The sequence below is a fragment of the Hemitrygon akajei genome, chromosome 1 (assembly GCF_048418815.1).
Source record: "Hemitrygon akajei chromosome 1, sHemAka1.3, whole genome shotgun sequence".
Lineage (NCBI taxonomy): Eukaryota > Metazoa > Chordata > Chondrichthyes > Myliobatiformes > Dasyatidae > Hemitrygon > Hemitrygon akajei.
In genome coordinates this window covers 93,019,287-93,036,631 of record NC_133124.1, presented here as the reverse complement: position 1 = coordinate 93,036,631, position 17,345 = coordinate 93,019,287, and the positions used below count along the sequence as shown (strand labels likewise).

Genomic DNA, 17,345 nt, shown 5'->3' with positions numbered 1-17,345 from the left:
CTTCTACCTTAGGCCACAAACTTATCAATCATCCCTCATATAGTTAATGGTAGACCTCATAATAGCATTGAGGTATGGAGGGATCTTGGAGTCCAGGACCGTAGTTCACTGAAAGTGGTTACGCAAGTGGACAAGGTGGTAAAGAGGGGTATAGCATGCTTGACTTCATTAGTAGAGATCTTGAATATAAAAATAAGAAAGTCTTGCTGTAGTTATATAAAACTTTAGTCAGAATATACTTTGAGTATTCCTCGCAGTTCTGTTTGCCCTTTTATAGGAAGTATGTGGAGATTGTAGAGAAGGAACAGAAGAGGTTTACCAGGATGCTGCTTGGATTAGAGCATTAGGGAAAGTTTGGACAAACTTCTGTTGGCCTCCCTAGAATGTCAGAGGCTAAGGGAAGACCTTGTAGAGGTGAGTTTTTAATGAATGACAGGAGGCATAGATAGGGAAGACAGAATCTTTGTCTCAAGGTAGAAATATCAAACACAAGAAGACATGCTTTTAAAGTTATGGGGGAAGGTTTAAACATGACAAGAGTGGCAAGTTTTTTTTGTGCAGAGAATGGTAGGGGCCTGGAATGGGTTATCAGGGATAGTAATCGAATGGGGCAGTCTTGGGGCATTTAAAAGGATTTAAAAATAGACACATGAATATGAAGGGAATGAAGGGATATGGATGTTATTCTGAAGGATGATAATTAGTATAAACTGGCATCAAGATCATCACAATATTGTGGGCTGAATGGCTAGTCCTGTTCTGTTTTTCTATAATCATGCTGAATTCCCTTGAAGTAATGCTTTTGCATATTTCATAGTCATAAAGTTATACAGTACAGAAACAGGCTGTTTGGCCTAACCCATCCTTGCTGACTAAGTTACTGACCAAAGCCTTCCCTATCCATGTATCTGCCTAAATGTTTCTTAGACACTGTAATTGTACCCACAACTATCATGTTCTCATTCTACATACCTACCACCTTCTGTGTGAAACAGTTGTCCCTCAGATCCCTTTTAAATCTTTCCAGTCTCATCTTAAATCTCTGCTCTCTATTTTTAGATTCCCCTGCCCTGGGAAGAAAAGATTGTGGCCATTTACCTAATCTATACACCTCCCTATTGTGTATACATCTGTAAAGTTATCTATCAGCCTCCTACGGTCCAGGGATAAAAGATCTAGGCTATACAGCCTCTCCTTAATCTCGAGTCGTCCAGTCCTGGTAACATTATGAATCCTTTCTGTATACTCTTTCTAGCTTAGTGACAGCCTTTTTTTAACTAAGCAGTTGGAACTGCACACAAAACTCCACGTGTTATCTTGCACAGTGTAACATGAGATGACAACTCTTGTACTTAGTGCCACGGTCTAAAGGCGACTGTGCCAAATTCTTTATTCTTACTACTTCACCTACTCTTGTTGCTAATTTCAGGGAACTATGTTTCTGTAACCCTAGTTCTTTGTTCTAAGGTACTCTCTGGGGCCCTCGAAGTCCTGCCCTGGTATAACTTAACAAATTGCAATATTCTTCATTTGTCCGAGTTAATCTGCCATTCCGTAGCCCACTTTGTCAATGGACATAGATCCCACTGTAGCCTTCTTGACTTTCCACTATAGAACCAATTTTGATGTCATTAGCAAACCTACTAATCACGCCAACGACAAGTAGTTGGACCTAGCACCAATCTATGCAACACACCATTGGTCCCTTTTAAGCCAGTTTTTTGAATTTAAGTGATTAATGGGTGCTACATCAGCTGATGGCATCAATGTATGCTCAGAATCCGATAGGGAAGTCACACTGGCATTAAGGTGAATTGATGCAAGAAATGTCTGATAAATTTTCTAATAGACATAATTCTAACAAGAGACGGGCATAAATGGATATTGTCTAACTCAGTTTCTAGGAGGCTTTTCTCTCTGTGCTTACTTTGTAACTGCTGAGTGGCGGAATCTCATGGCATGCCTGATTTGAACAATGGTGCAGTGTCATGGATACTTAATCTACAGCAGAAGTTAAATGGCTTTGCTAAAGTGCTATCTTACAAATGAACTATTACTTCTTTGAAAAACACATGAACATAGGTTCAAGAAGATTTTGCACCAATTGCTTACTTTTTGTAACTGGAACACAAAGGCAGGAAGGTTTTTTAAAATCAAGAAAATAGGAGCAGGAGTCGGCCACCTGGCCCCTCTGCCATTCAGTATCATTATGCATGATCTGCAATGGCCTCATTTCCTTGTCTATGCCCTCAGTCTTTCAAAGAAATTCTAGCTTCTCCTTTAAGTACTTATGATGTCCAACTGTTCAGAGCCTTGGTTAGAACATATGCAAAGCACTGTGTATAATTCAGCTGTGGAATCTTGGTCTTGTTTGGAATGAATTGAAAGATTCACAAGGATTGAGCCATGGTTAGATTATGTGGTAGTTAGGTAAAATGATTTTGAATATTTTGTATACCTAAATTGATTTAAAAGGAGTGTTTTAGAAATCGATAGATTGATGTGCTATTTTCATATGGGAATCTAGAAGAAAGCAACTAAAAGAATAAAAGTTTGTGTTGTATTATGGATGAAACAGTCAAGGGAAGTCTTCTTAGTGGTAAAGTGCAAGCTTTCTCTACCAAAAGGTTACTAGTGTGAACAATTAATGCTGCACGCAAAATGCTGCAGGAACTCAGCAAGCCAGGCAGCATCTATGGAAAAGAGTTGACCTTTCAGGCCGAGACCTTCAACAGGTCTGGAGAAAAAAGGTAAGAAGTCAGAGTAAGAAGGTGAGGGGAGAGGAGGAAGAAATACAAGGTAGTAGGTGATAGGTGAAACCGGGAGTGGGGGGGTGGGGAGAGAGGTGAGGGAAGTCAATTGGTGAACGAGATAAATGGCTGGAGAATGGGGATTCTGATAGGAGAAGACAGAAAGACATGGAAGAAAGGTAAGTGGGAGGAGCACCAGAGAGAGGTGATGGGCAGGTCAGGAGATATAATGAGACATGGGAATAGGAAATGAGTGAAGGGTGGGGGACATTTCTGGAAATCTGAGAATTCAGTGTTCATTCCAAGAGATTGAAGGCTACCCAAACATGGGTGTTGTTTCTTCAACCTGAGTGTAGCATCATTGCGGCAGTAACGGAGTCCATGGACTGGTATGATGGAATGGAAATGGGAAGTGGAATTGGAATGGTGAAGCAGTCTCCTTGTCTATGTTGAGTCTCACTGATGTACAGGAGGGCGCATGGGATACTGTAGCTGGCCTCCAAAAGACTCACAGGTGAAATGTTGCCTCACCTAGGAGAACTGTTTGAGGCCCTGAATGGTAGTGATGGAGGAAGTGTAGGGGCAGATGTAGCACTTGTTTCACTTGCAAGGATAAGTGCCAGGAGTGAAATCAGAGGAGAGCGACAAATGGACAATGGAGTCACGTAGGAAGCAATCCCTGCGGAAAGTGGGGGGGGGGGGGTGCTTAGAGAAAGATGAGCTTAGTGGTGGGATCCTTTTGGAGATGGTGGGATTACAGAGAATTATGTGTTGGACATGGAGGCTGGTGGGGTGGTAGGTGAGGACAAGAGGAACCCTATCCCTGTGGGGTCGCGGGAGCATTGGGTGAGGACAGACCTGTGCAAAATGAATGAGTTGCGGTTGAGGGTGGGGTTGATGGTGGAGGAAGGGAAACCCTTCTCTTTGAAGAAGGGGGACATCTCCTTAGTTCTGGAATGAAAAGCCTCATCCTGAGAGCAAGTCTGGCAGAAACAGAGGAAGTGAGAGAAGGGGACGGCATTTTTACAAGTAGTAGGGTGGGAAGAGGTATAGTCCAGGTAGCTGTGAGAGTTTGTGGGTTTATAAAAGACATCGATAGATAAGCTGAGCCAGAGATAGAGACAGAGAAATCGTGAAAGGGGAGGGAGGTGTCAGAAATGGACCGAGTAAATTTTAGGGCAGGGTGAAAAATGGAGACAATGAAGTCGACGAGCTCCGCATGGTCAGTTGTCAATGTCAATGTATCAACGTAGGCTTGGAACATAGATGGCAAAAAGGCAGGCACACCCGAGACCCATGCAAATGCCCATGGCTACTCCTTTTGTCTGAAGCAAGTGGGAGGAGCCAGAGGAGAGATTATTGAGAATGAGGACAAGTTCTGCCAGACGGTGGAGAGTGGTGGTAGAAGGGAACTGGTTGGGTCTGGTGTCCAGAAAGAAATGGAGAGCTTTGAGGTCTTCCTGGTGGGGGATGGAGGTGTATAGGGAACAATTAATAATTTTATTTGAAAATGCCAAATGTTTACAAGCCAATCAAATATCAAGGTGTGAAACAAAGGAATATCAGTGGAATTGAAATGAATATCTGATTCATTGGCAAACCACACAGAGAGGATAAGGGCCTAGTTGTGTTCCTGGACAACAATTAGATAATCTGTTCCGGTACAGCAGACATGAGGAGGCAGAGTCATTGCAATCAAGCAAGTAGGCTGCTGCCCTGAGAGCATCCATAAACTGCAACTGGATATTGAATCCAGTCTACCTTTATGGAATATAATCCTTAGGTGTAGTATATGCTTCAACGTCTGCATTCCAGTTCCTAGAGCACATGTATCTGTCTGGGTTCAAACACATTTAAAACATCCTTAGCCACAATGAGGTTCTGAAGGAAAGGAGTGTTGTTCCATTGCTTAAGAAAGGTTCCAGGAAATTGTCAGAGAAATGTATACAATATACATCCTGAAATTCTTTTTCTTTGCAGCCATTGACGAAAACCGAGGAGTGCCCCAAAGATTTAATGACAGTTATACGTTAGAACCCGAAAGCACCCCCCAGCTCCCCCCCCCACATACATAAGCAGCAGTAAAGCAATGATCCCCCCTCCCCCACCAGCAGAAAAGCAGCATCGGAGCCCCCCACTGAGCACTGAAGCGTGCAGCAAAGCATCAATAAAGACACAGACTTGCAGTACCCCAAAGACTACTCGTTCACCCGGTAATTCGACATACCACAAGCTCTCTCTCTCCCTAATAAGGGAAAAAGAGGTGTTTCTGTTTCACAATGAGAGGGGAGACATAACAAACAACTCGCTGATTTACGATGTTAAAAGTCCGTTGTGTCGCTTTTTCCGAACTCTGTGCCCAAAGAACTCGGGTCTCTGGGCACTCAGCCAGCAGCCAGCTCACTGCTTTCGATCTTCCGTCTCCCACAACACACTGATTCCCTGCAGAGGCACTGGTCACAAGTCCGCCTACCTCCAGAGCCACGAAATCCCGGAAAGCTGAAGGCGTGCTAATCTTCTAGGCTGCGTCCTTGGTATCTCGAACAATGGCCATTCGTGAGACCCTGAGTATGGGTCACATTCCCACAAAGAACCGAAGTCAGCGTGTAACCCCAGGTAGGCATCCTCAAAAGAACCCTGAAAGGGAAAATAAAGATATTAAAGATAGAAATAGAGCTGTTTCCAAAGAAGCAAGCAAAGGAGTCGCTGTGAGATGCCATTAGCTCCTTAGCTCCATAACTCAGTAACAGCATTCATGAGTACTGCTGGCTAGCTGTTGTATTCCAAGTAAGCTGCTATAACATCCGAAATACTACATAGACTTTCATATTTCCTGTGTTTGTAGTAAACTCAGTCAGGGTATATGACAGACTAGTGAAGGAACGGGGTATTAATAGATATTGTTCTTTCATTTATTTACAACTGACAAGATCATCCCAAACTAAATTTCATTTGACAGGGTGGTGGTGAGTCACTGCCTTGAACTGCTGCACTCTCTTGTATTTAGACCCAGCAAAGACAGAGTTACAGAAACATAAAACACTGAAATTTATTCTCTCTCATCACATGCCAACATTCTTTTTTCAATCTAAACCAATTACATTTTCCTCCATTAGGGCCACATCCTTCTATACCTGGACTGGTCTGTATTTGATTCCAGCACCTCCTCTGCAACATGGTCCAGGTACCAACCAGTCAAACAAACAGATTCTCTCTGCTGTCACTCATCTGAACCCATGTTTTTGATGCTCCTATGATGGAGGAGATGAAGGACCAGTGACAGCTTTCCAATTCAGGATAGTGTGTGACTTAGAAAGGATGTTACAGATGATGCACCTGCTGCCCTTTACTTTCCAGGTGACTGCAATGGGAAGGTTGGAGGGTGTTGGTGAGTTGCTGCAATTACGGTTGTGGGTGCAGCTATTGTGGAAGGGGTGAATCAAGAGCTTTTTTTTTGTTGGAGCTTTGTCCTGCAGTCTTTGAAAATTGTTAAAGTTCCCTTGAAAATGTTCAGAGTACGGCAAGAAGTTTGCCCAGTACCCCCGAAATGGATTTAAGCAAATAAGCAACCATTCATTTTCTTCCTATGGACCTGCAATATTTTCAATCCATTCTCATCGTCCATCTCATCCATATGGATCCAACTTTACTCAAGGATATCCAAAAACGTTTAAATAACATATAATTCCCTGGTTAATATTTCTGCTGCTTGGTTGTAAGATATTTTTATTTAGCAGTTTTCTGCAAAAGCAGTGTGTCTTGTTAAACAGAATGTTTTGGCTTCAGCTGAATTTTACGCAGACTGGGAGACCGTTTCGCTGAACACCTACGCTCTGTCCGCCAGAGAAAACAGGATCTCCCAGTGGCCACACATTTTAATTCCACGTCCCATTCCCATTCTGATATGTCTATCCATGGCCTCCTCTACTGTCAAGATGAAGCCACACTCAGGTTGGAGGAACAGCACCTTATATACCGGCTGGGTAGCCTCCAACCTGATGACATGAACATTGACTTCTCTAACTTCCGTTGATGCCCCTTCTCCCCTTCTTACCCCATCCCTGATATATTTAGCATTTCCCCCCTCCTTTTTTTTCCTCTCTTTCTGCCCATCACTCTGCCTGTTCTCCATCTCCCTCTGGTGCTCCCCTCCCCCTTTCTTTCTCCCTAGACCTCCCGTCCCATGATCCTTTCCCTTCTCCAGCTCTGTATCCCTTTTGCCAATCACCTTTCCAGCTCTCAGCTTCACTCTACCCCCTCCGGTCTTCTCCTATCATTTCGCATTTTTCCCTCCCCCTCCTACTTTCAAATCTCTTACTATCTTTCCTTTCAGTTAGTCCTGACGAAGGGTCTCGGCCCGAAACATCGACAGCGCTTCTCCCTATAGATGCTGCCTGGCCTGCTGCGTTCCACCAGCATTTTGTGTGTGTTGCTTGAATTTCCAGCATCTGCAGGTTTCTTCATGTTTGCCTTTTATGGAGCCATGTTGTCCAACTTAGGAATGTTATGTTAGCCAATCAGGATTGTGTTGATATGTGTGGAAACTTTCTGCCAGTGGGATGCAATGGCAAATTTTCGAGGGCTGGCCTGGATCAGATATCTGAAGGACAGCCGTCTGGTTTGATATCTTTTGGTGCAGGAGGGAAGGTGCCGCAGAATGCAGAAAGGAGAGACCCCATTGTAAAGAGTGTTTTGTGCGGATGAATGGCTCCAAGGAGGAAGGGCCAGTACTCCTGAGAGAGCCAATTTGTTAGAGATGGTCTTCGAGGGAAATTCGGACTGTGGCAGGTGCCTTCTCGCAGACTGTGGGTTCAGCACATACAGAAAGCAATACACCCAACTTCTCCAGGAATGAGCTGCAACGTTCATGTGCACATTTAGACTGCTTTAACTGTAATAAGTTCTTCTAATTTTCTTTTGCTGTAACTATCTGTTAGTTGGAAATTTGGTAAACATACAGGTTTTTTTGTAACTTTATGCTGCTATATGATATCTGTTAATTTTCTGATGAACAATAGCTTTGCATGGAGCGATATTTACACAGCACTCACTACGATTCAATGTTCTGTAATCAGAGCATTCTAACTTTCCTGTTCAGTTGAACCCAAATCATACCCACCCTAGATGTTTATTGCTTTTGAGAAGTGGTCTTCTCGCTGCTGAGTCACATGGTTGCTAGCAGAGCCATGTGAACTAACGAGTTCACTAACGAACCAAGTTTGTATATAAGCCCTGGTGAGAGGGTTGCAAATGTAATCGGCATAAAAAGATGGAATGAAACCCAAAATATCTGGTATATTCTCTTCTCCAAACTATCATGAGTTTATTTTTCCATGAAATCTATTCATTGAGAGAGCTTACTGATTGCACTTAAGTTGACTCATCGTTGGAATTATTCTTGTTCCTAGGCACATTGTGTTTGTCCAGCTAAGTGGCACTACTAACAGTGATTCACTTGACAAGATTCATTGCCAAGCCAGTAAGAGTGAGTCCTTTTCAGGCACTTTCTAATTTTCAGCTGCACAAGATCCAACTCTGTTGATTGCATGGGAAATCACCCCTGAATTACCAGTGCTGACTCTGCTGGCAGCCCTGGATGAATACTTGATGTAGGCTGAAGGAAAATTACAGGAGTCTGCGCTGTGAAATTTTACATTTCAAAATCAAGTGTGATATTTTGTACAATTAGTACACACAGATGTATAGTTGTGTGTAAATCGTTCAGTGGCAGATTGTTATCACTCTCTCTACTAGCTCATTTTAATGATAAAGAAAATAATTCAACTCTTCCTGCTTGTTTTGAGATTAATTCCAACAATTTACAGATCTGATGTATTCCTTTGCTCCCAAATGAATCCCTTTTTCCTAACTTACTTCCATGGAAAAAAATGTTTTGAATAATTCTAGCTGTTTAGCACCACCCGTCAGGTGTTGCACTCGCTGTGCCTCATTCTGTTACACATCTATCTCTGTGCCACTCTTGCTGCACTGGATTGTCTTGGGCTGTTGCATCCTGGATGCCATAAACAATCATGCATGTTACCGTCAACACACAACTAATGAAAGTAAGAACTTCCCAATAGGAATGACAAAACCAAGAAAAGAAAATCAACACTTTTCAGTAGATAAAAGTAGAAAGAAATGAGAAAATAATAAAAGAAAATGTGTTGTCTTTACCCTTCAACTAATCAATTCTTGAACCGACAGATAAAACCCTAAACACTACAGTTTAGCAACACCATGACCACACTAATCACTTTGCACTGGAGTGGACATCTTTTGCTCTGTGTATTTTCTCTTGTAAAAATTACATTAATTTATTTTAAATTTTTGTTTTTCTTTTGAATGTTGCTTATATGAAGCTATGTGCTTGTGATGCTTCTGCTGGTAAGTTTTTCATTGTACCTGTGCACAACGTACTTGTGCATGTGACAATAAACTTGACTTTGATGCTGACAAACACAATAAGCCACAAGGTGTTTCATCATGAGCCAATAAGATGAAAACCTTTTGTCACATAACAGCAAACATTTGCGTTAGAGTTATAGAAAAGCACAGCACAAAAGACCCTTCTGCCCATCTAGTCTGTGCCGAGCAATTTAAGTAGCCTACTTCCATCGACCTGCACCAGGATCATAGGCCTCCATACCCTTACCGTCCATGTACCTATCCAAACTCCTCATAAATGTTGTAATCAAGCTCACATGCGCCACTGCACTGGCAGCTCATTCCACACTCTCATGACTCTCTGAGTGAAGAAATTACCCCTCATTTTCCCCTTAAACTTCTCACCTTTCACCCTAAGCCCATGACCTCTAGTTGTAGCCTCACCCAACCTCAGTGGGACAAGTCTGCTTGAATTTACCTTATCTATACCCCTCATTGTAGTGTACTTCAGAAATCTGCCTCACTGCTCTGGGCCTCAAGTGCATGGATTCCCAAACAAAAACAGTTTATGGACTCATGCTTACCTTGGCCCCATGCCACTGTTCTTCTGATTATTCTCCTTTCTTCAATAACATTGTTAATTGTAACTGTCCTAAGTGGCTTTTCTCCAGTGTAGAGCATCAGTAGTGAGAAAGCTTGGGTTTGTAGCTCATTAAACAAAAATGTAGACATTGCCCAACCACTTTTGAGCAGTGGTAGCCAATATGAATGGAAACCTGTATAGCTGGCTTCTTCCTTGTGGGTTGACCTAGCTATCAGTGCCACAAAGGCAGAGCAATTACACCAACTGACCTACAGAGGGAGTGCTTGCACTCTTGACATAGAGCTCATTATTCCTCCTGGATTAAAACATCTGGCACAGGCATAAACTTGCACAGCACTGGTTGCTTCAGCAGTGGACAATTAAAGATTCACTTTCCATGGAAGAAAACACAATGCAGAATGTTTTTTTTCTGTTTTGTCCTGACGAAGGGTCTCGGCCCGAAACGTCGACAGTGCTTCTCCTTACAGATGCTGCCTGGCCTGCTGTGTTCCACCAGCATTTTGTGTGTGTTGTTGTTTGAATTTCCAGCATCTGCAAATTTCCTCGTGTATGCAGACTGTTTTGCTGCTTTTTCATACTTAACCACTTCCTATCACGAGTCACTTTTGTGCTTTTGACGCATTTTCAGTATCAGATGTACAAAATGACATTATAACTCTTGCAACAATGAGTTTCAAGTTTCCCTCAGAATAACTTATTACTCATAACTTATAAGTCAGAATAACTTATTACTGGCAACTTCTGTGACAAATAGTCTTCAGTAGGGCACACTGAACTGGGACCAAGCTACAATTCCATTGTGGCACAGCAGCATAATGGTTAGCATAATACTTTACAGTACCAGCAATCCGGGCTCAATTCCCACTACTTTCTATAAGGAGTTTGTACACTCACCCTATGACTGCGTGGGTTTTCTCTGGCACTCTGGTTTCATCCCAAATTCCACAAACGTACCAGTTGGTCATTGTAAATTGACCCATGATTAGGCTAGGCTTAAATCAAAGTTTATGGTGTTCTGGCTCGAAGGGGCAGAAGGGCCTATTCCAGGTTGTACCTCAATAAATAAATTAATTAAATAAATCACTTTTGTTCTTCAGACACCTACCTCACCTACTAAAAATCATACCGGTATTCAATCCCCCTTATCAACCCTGCCAACAGTATAGACCCTGATCTAACCTAACAACTTTCAACTACATCAGGTGATTCACTGCTGGCCCCTGGCCCAGTTAAGTTCAAGGACTCCAATTATTTACTGGATCCCTAGAATTTAATTGATCTCTGACCCTAGGCTTCGAGTGGGGTTCACAACAGCTCCTTTCACCTCTGATCATTCCAGTATATGCTCTCTGTGAAAAATGGACATGATTAAAGTCACACTTGTGAACTACTGAAATCACACTACAGTCTTAGGGAAAAAAATGGAAAACAAATGTTTGTTGTCTAACTCTTCATGTAATAAACAGAAAGGTATTAAGTTACACATATGATAAACAGAGTTAGTTATGTATTTTTGCTGTTTTAAGCTTCGAGTGGCATTGAAGGTGTCCAAAGATATTAAGACCATAAGACAAAAGAGCAGAATTAGGCCATTCAGCCCATCAAGTCTGCTCTGCCATTTCATCATGGCTGATCCTGGAACCCACTAAACCCCATACATCTGTGTTCACGCCATATCCTTTGATCCCCTGACTGATCAGGAAACTCAACTTCCACCTTAAAAAAAAACCCACAGGCTTGGCCTCCATTGCAGTCTATGGCAGAACATTCTGCAGATTCACAGCTCTCTGGCTAAAAAAATTCCTCCTTACTTCTGTTCTAAAAGGTCACCCCTCAATTTTGAGGCTGTGCCCTCTAGTTCTGGATAACTTCACCATTGAAAACATCCTCTCCACATCCACCCTATCCAGTTGTTTCAACATTTGATAAGTTTCAAATGAGATACCCCACATTCTTCTAATTTCCAGTGGGTACAGGCCCAAAGCTGCCAAATACTCCTCATATGTTAAAGCCTTCATTCCCGGAATCATCCTCTTGAACCTCCTCTGGACTGTCTCCAGTGATAACACGTCCCTTCTGAGATGTGGGGCCCAAAACTGTTGATACTCCAACTGCGGCTTGACTAGTGTTTCATAAAGGTTCTGCATTATCTCCTTATTTTTATATTCTGTTCCCCTTGAAATAAATGCCAACATTGCATTTGCCTTCTTTACCACAGAATCAACCTGTAAATTAGCCTTCTGGGAGTCTTACACGAAGATTCCTAAGTCCCCCTGCACTTCTGATGTTTGAAGCTTTTCCTCATTTAGATAATAGTCTGCACTATTGTTCCTTTTACCAAAATGCATTATCGTACATTTTGCAACACTGTATCACTAATGGCAAATGGGAATCTGCCACTTTTTTGCCCATTCTTCCAATTTGTCAAAGTCCTGCTGCAATCGCAATCAGCAATACCTACCCCACCACTTATCTTTGTATCATCCACAAATTTTGCCACAAAGCCATCAATTCCATTATCCAAATCACTGACAAACATTGTGAAAAGTAGCAGTCCCTGAGGAACACAACTAGACACTGGCAGCCAACCAGAAAAGACACTCTTTGTTCCCACTTGGTGCCTCCTGCCTGTCAGCCACTCTTGTATCTGTCCCAGTATCTTTTCTGTAATGCCGTGGTATTTTATCTTGTTAAGCAGCCGCATGTTTGGCACCTTATCAAATGCCTTCTGAAAATCCAAGTAAGTGACGTCCTCTGATTCCCCTTTGTCCACCCTGCTTGTTACTTCCTCAAAGAACGCTAACAGATTTGTCAGGCAAGATTTCCCTTCGCAGAAACCATGATGACTTTGACTTATTTTATCATTGATCTCCAAGTACCCCAAAACCTCAACCTTAATAATGGACTCCAACACTTTCCCAACCACGGAGGTCAGACTAACTGGCCTGTAATTTCCTTTCTTTAGCTTTTCGCCCTTCTTAAAGAGTGGAGTGACATTTGCAATCTTACAGTCCTCTGAGAATCAAGTGGTTCTTGAAAGATCATGACCAATGCATCAGTTATTTCTCTCAGGATTCTGGGATGTAGTCATTTGGTCCATGGTTTTTCAGTTTGCCTAGCACTTTTTCCCTTGTAATAGCAATGGCACTCACTCCTGCTCCTTGATGCTTACAGACCTCTGGCACACTTCTAGTGTCTTCCACAGTGAAGACTGATGCAAAGTACCCATTAAGTTCATCTGCCATTTCTTCATCCCCCCCATTACTACTTCATCAGCATCATTTTCCAGTGGTCTAATATCAACTCTCACCTCTCTTTTACTCTTTATATAACTGTAAAAAACATGTAGTATCCCGTTTTATGTTACTAGCTAGTTTGCCCTCATATTCCACCTTTTCCCTTCTTACAGCTTTTTTTAGTAGTTGGATTTTAAAAGCTTCCCAATCATCCAACTTCCCACTCACTTTTGCTACCATATTTGCCTTTTCCTTGGCTTTTATGCAGTCCTTAACTTCCCTTGTCAGCCACAGATGCCAACCCCTGCCATTTGAGAACTACTTCTTCTGTGGGACATATCTATCCTGTGTCTTGTAAACAATTCCCGGAGACTTCAGCCATCTCTGCACTGCCATCATTCCCCCCAGTACACTCCTCCAATCCACCTGGTTAAACTCCTCTCTCATGCCTCTGTAATTCCCTTCATATAATCAAGTCAATCTATGGAATGTCACCATCTTTTTCAGACATATACATTGAGTAGCAAATGCTTCATGTTAGGCGCCTTTGCTGGAGTAGTCCCTGTTTACTTCAAGTCCATAAAGGAGTACATTTTTATGCTATAAGGTGGAAGGCTAATGGGAAATTAGCAGAGGGGTTTTGGGTTCTAAGTTCATAGCTCTCTGAAAGTGGCTACACAGGTTGATAGGGTGGTTAAGAAGACAGATGATAGATAGATAGATAGATAGATACTTTATTCATCCCCATGGGGAAATTCAACTTTTTTTCCAATGTCCCATACACTTGTTGTAGCAAAACTAATTACATACAATACTTAACTCAGTAAAAAAATATGATTTGCATCTAAATCACTATCTCAAAAAGCATTAATAATAGCTTTTAAAAAGTTCTTAAGTCCTGGCGGTTGAATTGTAAAGCCTAATGGCATTGGGGAGTATTGACCTCTTCATCCTGTCTGAGGAGCATTGCATCGATAGTAACCTGTCGCTGAAACTGCTTCTCTGTCTCTGGATGGTGCTATGTAGAGGATGTTCAGAGTTTTCCATAATTGACCGCAGCTTATTAAGACGTGAGGCGTCCCTCTTCTTAATGCTTCCTCCCCAACACGCCACCACAAAGAAGAGGGCGCTCTCCACAACTGACCTATAGAACATCTTCAGCATCTCACTACAGACATTGAATGACGCCAACCTTCTAAGGAAATACAGTCGACTCTGTGCCTTCCTGCACAAGGCATCTGTGTTGGCAGTCCAGTCTAGCTTCTCATCTAACTGTACTCCCAGATACTTGTAGGTCTTAACCTGCTCCACACATTCTCTATTAATGATCACTGGCTCCATATGAGGCCTAGATCTCCTAAAGTCCACCACCATCTCCTTGGTCTTGGTGATATTGAGACGCAGGTAGTTTGAGTTGCACCATATCACAAAGTCCTGTATCAGTTTCCTATACTCCTCCTCCTGTCCATTCCTGACACACCCCACTATGGCCGTGTCATCAGCGAACTTCTGCACATGGCAGGACTCCGAGTTATATTGGAAGTCTGATGTGTACAGGGTGAACAGGACCGGAGAGAGTACTTGCCTTTACATGCAAGTACATGCTTGCCTTTATTAGTCGAGGCATCAAATTGCCCCAGGCTTTGGGGAGGGGGCAGAAGAGGTTTACCAGGATGTTGTCTGGATTAGAGGGTGTGTGCTATAACGAGAGTTTGGACAAACTTGTGTTGTTTTCTCTGGAGTGCGGAGACTGAGGGGAGATTTGATAAAGGTTTATGGGATTGTGAGAGATATAGATAGAGCAGACAGATAGTATCTTTTTCCAAAATTTGATAAGTGTAATACCAGTGGGCATGCACAAAGTAAGAGGAGGTACGTTCAAAGGGGCAGCGAGGGGCAAGTATTTTACATAGAGATTAGTGGAATGTGCTGGCTGGAGTTGTGGTGGATTTAGATACTTTAGGGACTTTTAAGGATGACTAGATAGGCACAAGAATGTGAGAGAAATGGAAGGATATGACCATTGCATAGACAGAAGGGATAAGTTTAGTTGTCCATTTGATTATTAATTTAATTGGTTTAGCGCAACATTGTGGACCAAAAGGTGTGTCCCTGTGCTGTACTGTTCTAAGTTCTATGTTCCGTGTTCTAAATGAGAGATTGAATGCGCAAAGCCTAATATTCAGTTCTTGCCATAAGTAAGTCCTATTTATACACCCCTGACTTATGGAACCATGCCATTAAATCTACTAGATAATTGTCTTATTGAACAGAAGACACTCAGAATCCTCATGAAGATATTCATCACTGTGATTCCTGAGAAACAAGTCACAGTAATTGTGAAATCACAACTGTCAATAAACTCATTTTGTTGATAAATAATACAACGTATGCTATGTGGAAGTTTTAGCTTGTCAATTTGGCAATCTTAACAGTATCTTTTGCAAGGTTCTATCCGTATTTATGTTTAAAACTTTGATATTTAATGGAATTCTTCTCATTGCAGGTTGCCGAGAATCCCTTTACTGAAGTTAGTGATGAGGATGAGTTCCTTGGCAGAGGCCACGGTAAATGGCAGGCCACAGCTGAATCTTCAGATCGTGGGCAGGGCCAGAGCCAGGCTTTCTTTTCAGAGGTCACAGAGGATGAAGTTGAATCGATAAAACAACGAGAGGAGGCATTATTGCAGATTGAGGTGAGATATCACAAGTGGGACCATTAGTCATCACTGGTGATTGCAAGGTTTACATTTATTGATTGATATATCTGTGTCTAATGTTAGTCTGAACAGTAAGTAGGAGAAGGACATGGGTTGTTGCACTAGTATTTAACCATTTCTGCTCAGTGGGTACTGTATTTCATGAATGATAGCATTACCTAAGGTAAATTCCTCAATTCCAGTGCCAATTCTGATTTTAATCAGCTCTTCTGAGTAATTAGCAAATGTTCCTATAGATCTCTACCTGCAATTTTAACTCTGGCCTGAATGGAAGAGTCATTGTGTCTTTCTCTAATATGAAAATTTAATGAGAAGGTCTGAATTTATGTCTCTCTTTCCCAACATCAAGACCGATCTGAAAGCTCCCCTTAGTAACTTGCCTCCCGCTGCAAATTGCTCCTTTGGTGATGCAGCCTCCTAACCTAACCAAGCCTCTCTTGAATCGCATCTGGCTTTACAGCCAGTTGGGTCCCCAGGGTTTTGGCTGGTGATATCACACTTTTAGAAACATCTGCATTTCCTGCTGTCCATTTCAGGCACGTTCGTCACTCACTCCTTTCCCTGACAACCTGAATAATTTCAGCAGTTTAAGCAGCACCTTCAGTTTGTGGTTTGCTATATAAATCCCTCGACACTTCAGGCTGAATCAAATATAAACACCAACTTTGTACATGAATAGCTTCCTCGTGGAAATTCAAACCGTACATATCATTCTTGCCAATTTACCAAAGTATTTTCTGTGCATTCAAGGCCCTTACACAGGAGCAGGTTTTACCTGGAGAGCTGACACCAGAAATACGAATCCAAGGCTACATGGTCCACTGCACAGAGAGCATGTCATTGACTTCTTGCACAAGAACCAAACACAGGCAAATAGGACTAACTTCTCACTCAATGGCAGCAAAGCATAAGAACTAATCATCAACTACAGGAGGAAGAAGACAGTGGACCATAAGCTAGTCCTCTCTAAGAGATCAGAGGCAGAGTAGGTCAGCATGGACCAGATGAGTGAATGGCCTGTTTCAGTGCTGCATGACTCCATGAGTCTAAGAAAACAAGAAAGTCTGCAGATGCTGGAAATCCAAAGCAACACACACAGAACGCTGGAGGAACTCAGCCCAGGCAGCATCTATGGAAAAGAGTAAACTGTCAACGTTTTGGCCCGAGACCTTTCATCAGGACTGCAAAGAGCTAATGAAGGTTCTTGGCCCAAAAAGTCAACTGTTTGCTCTTTTCCACAGATGCTGCCTAGCCTGCTGAGTTTCTCTAGTATTTTATGTGTGTTGCTCTATAAGTGGAAGTATGGCTTTAAGCAATTTGCTTAGTGTTCATTCCAGTATCCACATCCCTGCAGATGCCTTTCAGGCACCACTCTTTTGTTTTGCTTTCTGCCAACTCTGACCCTATCAGCCTATTTTTCCCTTCCCTGATGCCTCTCCAACCTTCAGTGCCCTTAACCCCAGACTCAGTACCTAAACCACCTTTGTTATCTTGCGTTCATTCACTGACTTTGCAATACTGTCCAAGGGTTTTCTATTGATCGTGACACTGTGGACTTTGTGAATGATGAAATTTGGCTGTCAGTGACCTCGCACAATGCAATATCTAGTTCCAGTGTAATACATCTTAAGGCATAAAAATATTTCTAG

The 17,345-nt window shown here is 42.3% G+C and overlaps 1 protein-coding gene across 4 annotated transcripts in view; it reads left to right on the top strand.

The window, feature by feature from the left end:
* The window catches only part of tsnare1 (T-SNARE Domain Containing 1), a 1,022,909-nt gene that overhangs the window by 639,130 nt on the left and 366,434 nt on the right, over positions 1-17,345 (top strand). For all 4 annotated transcript variants that reach the window (XM_073048100.1, XM_073048091.1, XM_073048081.1 and 1 more), the window contains one exon: positions 15,484-15,672. In XM_073048100.1, the coding sequence (XP_072904201.1) occupies positions 15,484-15,672 (189 nt within the window). The remainder of the gene's footprint in view (positions 1-15,483; positions 15,673-17,345) is intronic.